The 6,048-nt window shown below is 42.9% G+C and overlaps 1 protein-coding gene across 1 annotated transcript; it reads right to left on the reverse strand.

Annotated features, from left to right (window-relative positions):
• Positions 1-480: 480 nt before the first annotated feature.
• On the reverse strand, positions 481-4,506 carry LOC104967413 (G1/S-specific cyclin-D1-like). The gene is made up of 4 exons (XM_010796857.1): positions 4,291-4,506; positions 3,313-3,472; positions 1,803-1,951; positions 481-1,702 (listed from the first exon to the last, which is right to left on the reverse strand). The coding sequence occupies exons 1-4, from the start codon at positions 4,459-4,461 to the stop codon at positions 1,541-1,543; spliced, it is 642 nt and encodes a 213-aa protein (XP_010795159.1). The 5' UTR covers positions 4,462-4,506; the 3' UTR covers positions 481-1,540.
• Positions 4,507-6,048: the final 1,542 nt, after the last annotated feature.

Here is a 6,048-nt window from a genome sequence, read left to right on the forward strand (position 1 = left end):
ACTATCAGAAACAAACTTTGATGGTGTAGTATTCCAGTGGGAGATGCTCGTGTTAACGATCCCGAGTAGCAGATGAATACGATGAAATGCTTTGACAATAAAATCCATTAAAAAATGTCCTCTGTGGAGAGCCGTGAGTACTGTTAAAAAGCACGACCATTCATTTTGCGCGCCCGGCTAAAAATAACTGGATGCCTACCCTGCCTTGTCGAGCCTTCCATCTGTGCACAAAACTTATCTCGTGCCCTCATTGGTCATGTGCGCGTTCGTGTGTGTTGGAGGAGGGGCTCTGTAAGGAAGTCTGAAGGAAGGGGCAGATTTTTTGGCTAGTTTCAAATTCTAGCGCACTCGAGCTGGTTTCTCCAAAATTACCTACCCCACCTTTAAGCTGTGAAGTCAAGTGATGTGAAATAATAAATATAGCCAGCAAATAAAGTAGTACACCTGATTTCTTACTTTGTGTGTGTGTGTGTGTGTGTGTGTGTGTGTGTGTGTGTGTGTGTGTGTGTGTGTGTGTGTGTGTGTACACAATTGGTCTTCATGTTTTTGTTCAATGTATTTTGCTTCTGATGCACAGGAGATGCACTGAGCTTCCTCTAGTGGTGTAAGGTGTGCACTACACTGAGAGCAGTGGTTCAAGTCAGTAATAACATATAATAACGGTTTCAACACATTCCATAAGTACATTTTATCAGCCAAAAAACAAACAGATAAGCTTTTCTGGGTCTCAATTTAGAAACCTCAACCTCACTAATGATGACATCATCATGTTCATGTTTACCATCATGTCTTGCGTCTTGAACATGGTCTTGAAGCAAAACCATACAGCTCAATACTGTAAGCACTTTACATGTTGACCAGGACCCATGTTTATCAAACTTGTAATCAAACACAATAAAAAAAATCATATTATGACTTAGAATATTTAAAATCAAGTAAGATCTCTTTAAGTGGCTGAGGGCACACTCCTTATGTGACATGCTATAGAAGGCAGTATGGTTCTATGTATAGGAATACAGAATAGACTTGTTTAGGGCAGCTATTTCCTGCTGTTCCAGTCTTATGTAAAGATGCACATTTAAAAAGATGTTAACCCACGTAGTTTCCTTTTGATCATACGAGAGCTTCACCGTCAGTGAGGTGTGTCGCCAGCTAAATCTGTATTCTTCTTCTCATTTTGTATGAATAACACATTTGATACAGGCATTTAAACGCCCCAGTCACTTTTCAGTCTCTGTGATATGGTTTTATTTTCCTTTTGTAAATGCGGCCTGGGTCCAGACAGCCTTGAAAACAACACATTGGTGGCTGCAGCCGACTGCCCCCTGTTCTCTGAGTCAGCTGGTAACAGTGTTAAGGTTCTCATGTCCTGAAGGTGTCAGCGCCTCCTCAGGTCCCGCCTCAGTTCATACTGGACCTCATGTAAACAGTTCCAAACACTGTTGAGTCCAGCTCCCTTTGACACTCCACATGTGACACAAAGCCATGTGTTTCTGTCCACTTCATCAGCTCCACCTGCTCCTGTCTCTCCGTCACTCAGTCAGATGTTGATGTCCCGGACATCTGTGGGTGTCGTTGAGAGGTCCTGCTCCTCGCTGATGTTCTTAGTTTCCATGGCAACTGTGTGTTGGGGTTGTTGTGCCAGTCTGAGGCTGGTTTCCAGCAGCACCTCGATTTGTTCCTGACACGCCCTGAGACAGTCCTGCGGACAGAGGACAGGTTAGCGGAAAGTCAGACATTCTGTGTGTGTGTGTGTGTGTGTGTGTGTGTGTGTGTGTGTGTGTGTGTGTGTGTGTACCCACCGGGTCACTCCTGATGGTCTGTGCCAGCTGCTCTGTCAGTTTCTGAGACATCAAGCTGTTGCCCACCATCCTCATCTGGAGCCCCTCCACCGCTGCCACCATGCTGCCTGCTGCTATCATGGAGGGGGGGCTGGCAATAAACTTCACATCTGCAACACCATGGAACTTAACATTAATATGGCACATTTTAAATAACAAGTGACACAACAATAGACAACCAATAACAACATTTTGTAACTCCATTCCATGCACAGGGTTTGAAGGGTTAGTTTAAAAATGAATTATGTTAACATTACTAATATGAAGAATAGTAATCAGTTGCTTAATCTAAGTATCACCAGATAAAAGTCAAATAACCTTGACTTTTTGTTACTGTTCATTCACTTCAATGTCAAATGCAATGCTAGTAAAGAGCATAGTATAGCTCACAAAGCAGAGTACACATCTGCTCTCTTATTGGCAGAGATGATGCTTTCAATAGAATATATTGAGTAGTAGCACTGACAGTATTTGAATCAAACTAGATGTCCAACTCCTGAATTGCAAATACAGGAGATAAAGGCCCACAGGATTCTAGAGACAATTATAGTGAATAGTATACTTTAGAAATTCGGTTTTATTTCAATACATGAATTAAAAGCAAACATTATTTACTTTTTGCATATCAGGGGTCTACCTACAGCATTTAAAAAAATATATATATTTAAAAAAAGGAGAAGATGAATGTAGATGAAAACAAAAAATCTGTCTGTAAAAGAGATGCTGACCTCTTGGATAATGACTGTATATTAACAGCTGGGTGGCACTGTGACTGTAATGGCATACAGTTACAGCTTTTTGTATTCTAATGACACCATCTCTTTATATGTCATCTGTTTCTCACCAAGCCTGTCACACAAAACAAACACAGGGGCTGGGTTCATGGGCAGGTGGTGTTAAAGGGAACGGCATTTTAGACATTTAAATGTGACCCAGGAAGTCCAGTTGGAATAATAGATAGAGGTTGTAATGTTCCGTCACTATTTCCCTCATGAAAGTATTATTAAAACATGAACCAGCAGCAGTAATTAATCATTTATTTGTGTTGTTACTGGCTGCTTCTTTACTAACTCAGACTGTAACGCTGTCTAAGAGACAATCACTGTAATGTGTGATATACCATTTTAAGGGTTTCATTGGTTGCTACTTCAACTGTGTCATCTGTCCACTTACTTTCCCTGTAATGCGAGGATTTATATAGGATTTTAAGTTTTCTTTGAGTTAATACAGTTTTTTTTGTAGATGTTTTGTGAGTTTTGGTTACTTTGGAGCCTTTTCGATTGGTAGACAACCATTTAACAACTGTGTCACAGCTGAGAGAAAACAATCTCTTCAGTGTTAACGTAAAGCAATTGCAACGTTTTAAAAAGATATAGAATACTGTGAAATACATGAGGACGGCCTCAACAGCGAATGGGAACACTTTGTCCTGATGTCAAAAGAGACGTATGTAATATATCCCCATGCGTACCTGTGGCACACAGAGCCACGAAGGTCTGAGCGTGCTTCCTGAGGATGGGCCTGTTCTCTCTCCTGACAGCCAGCTGAGACAGGAAGTGGTCGAGGAAGTCAAGGGGGGTCACTGAAGCCAGGTCCCACTTCAGCTTATTCAGAACCAGCAGCTCCATTTGCTGTGTGGACAGAGGGACAGAAGGACAGGTTCAAGTTTGATCCCTCAGACAGATGCAGGGATTAACAGAGATGGGGACGAAGGGGTTCGGTCTACATGTGGGGATCTTTGGCTTTAAGGTGAACAAGGAAGGTCAGGGGTCATCAAAACCCATTAGGGAGCCTCCTCTGGGGACCATGATGGAGTGTTGGTCACTGGGTAATGTATCTTGGTGGTGGAGCTTCAAGAATCGGCCTAGAGATGACTAAACATTTTAGAAGCTTTACCCCTGGGACAATAATAAGACGAGGAAATGTCTGGATCGAAGAAATCGTTCAGACGGACAGACGGAGGGCCTGATGCCAGACATAGGGAAATAAGTGATATACTTATGAGCTTTGCCTATTGTATCCCCACTAAGACTAGCTTTGTGGAGGACTAATCTTTTTGGCTTAGGAAGGTTCTTAATGGAGGGAAATGACCCAGAAGTATCTAAGTGGCATTTTTGCACAAGACACCCAGGACCATCCTTTAGGAAAGGAGGCCTTGCAGCCGTAACTTTAAAAGTGACCCACCAGTCCGCCGTTTTTTAATCAAGCATTGGTAATGAGGTAATATCTTTGTTCCGGTCTTCCAAGTTGCCTGCCATAAACAACACCAAGAGAACGCACGGGGTATCTAGAAGCGCTTTTAGTAGTCCATGAGGAACATGTCTAGTTTTCCCACAGCAGACACACATCTTTAACCTCCAGGTGTCACACAATCAAAACATCGCTCAGTGTAAATGCAGTTTGACTACTTGACCGAAGCCCAAAGTGCTGTGCTGTGATGGAGACCTACCAGCAGCTGGGTGGTTGTGATGGAGTTGTCGGTGTAGATGCAGAGTTTCTCGGCACTGAGTGGCATTGTCTCCTTCAGTTTGGATGCCAGGAACATGCAGACGGCCCCCAGCTGCTGCAGGTGGCTCTTCTTGGTGGGTTCCACAGACAGGAAGCGGTCCATGTAGTTCATCGCCAGAGGGAAGACCTCCTCCTCACACTTCTGCTCCTCACAGACCTGCACACACAGACCAGACACACTGCCATTAAACACTGTTTCTTATTTAGCTCATAAGAAGAATTCACTTTGATCCACAGAGGGCTACCACTGCAATATCTGGCCAAGCGTTATCATGACTTCCATGATGTCCATGAGTGAGGATTATCGATATCACATCTGCAGAAAAGACCACTGGTGTCAGTTTCAAACAACACTAAGAGTTTAATTATCTGAATAAAGACATTGTGAATCACATGTTTCACAAGTTCAGCGTGAATCCTATCTAAGATGGAGGGAATCCTGTTTGAGATGATGCTGTTTCCAACAGTTTGCTGCCAAAAATACAATTCCAATTAAAAGGGAAAAATGGAATGGATATAAAATGTTAAATGTTTAAGGTATCGCAAAGAACATGAATCATGTTAACAGGGATTCAACTGTGCGTAATAAGCTATAGGTTATTTATTTATGCCATGACAATAAGAACAAAATAACTAAAATTACCAGAAAAAAATATTGGAAAATATTAATAAAATCACAATTTTGATAATCAATGATTAAAGTAAATTATCAATTCAGTTTCATTAAAGTGAGAATGTTTTGCAAATCTTGGTTTCATGTCCTTAACTATAACCTCTTGGCAAAAAGAGAAAGAGAGATTGTATTAGAATCTTTTTTAGATTAGTGGCACAGTCAGTAGGGGCTTGGACTGTGAGCCGTAGGGTCGCCGGTTCAAGTCCCCGACCAGACCTAAAATATGGAGTGTGGACTGCTACTTGGAGAGGTCCCAGTTCACCTCCTGCCCTGCCGTGGTGCCCTTGAGCAAGGCACCGGACATCCCCCTTCCCCCCTAACTCCCATTGCTCCCCGGGCGCTGTACAATAGCTCAGTACTAGACTCCTGGTACTAGGATGGGTTAAAGCAGAGACCACATTTCACTGTGTGTGCTGTGTATGAGTGACCATTAAAGAGGGTTTCATTCCTCCCTATTATATTCTTCTTCTTTTATTCGATATGGCCTAAAGCAGGGGTTTTCAAAGTGTGGGTAGGTGAGCCTCCCCTCAGAGAACATAAGAACAGCCGCGCCCCCCCTCCCAATTATTATTGCTATTATTATTATTATTATTATTATTGTTGTTGTTGTTGCTATAATGCAGGGGTATTCAATTGCATTTCAAAGAGGTCCAGTAAGAGAAAATGTAATTAAATGCTCTGTTTTCGCTGTCTACCTTCCNCTGGATCTTAGATCTGCGCATGCGCAATACGGGTCAGGGATTGACCAACCGGCTCCCACTGCTCTGCTGTCTGTTAACGTTGTTAAGAGTGGTGGGGGGCGGGGAGGGAGCGGATCGACAGCTTGAGCAGCTGTCAACTCAACATTGTAAATAACCAACCAAAAACGTTCGCCGGTCCATCTTGTTTTTGGCGTGAGAATAGTTTGAGCAGCGTGAGAGCGTGAGATTGAGAGTGAAAGTGTGTGTCACACGCCATATGCGTGAGAGTTGGCAACCCTGGTGTAGGGGTGAGAAGGATGTCGTCTGCCATGGGGATGTGTGTTCT

Source organism: Notothenia coriiceps, unplaced genomic scaffold, assembly GCF_000735185.1.
Source record: "Notothenia coriiceps isolate Sejong01 unplaced genomic scaffold, NC01 NC01_scaffold00002398, whole genome shotgun sequence".
NCBI classification, from domain to species: domain Eukaryota; kingdom Metazoa; phylum Chordata; class Actinopteri; order Perciformes; family Nototheniidae; genus Notothenia; species Notothenia coriiceps.

Bases quoted from the DNA above. Each gene is read 5' to 3' on its own strand.
- LOC104967413 (XM_010796857.1), bottom strand. From the start codon at position 4,461: ATGAACTACATGGACCGCTTCCTGTCTGTGGAACCCACCAAGAAGAGC. The intron at 3,473-4,290 runs GTAGGTCTCCAT...CTGTCCACACAG, and splicing joins TCACAACCACCCAGCTGCTG to CAAATGGAGCTGCTGGTTCT. The intron at 1,703-1,802 runs GTGGGTACACAC...CTCTGTCCGCAG, and splicing joins AGACCATCAGGAGTGACCCG to GACTGTCTCAGGGCGTGTCA.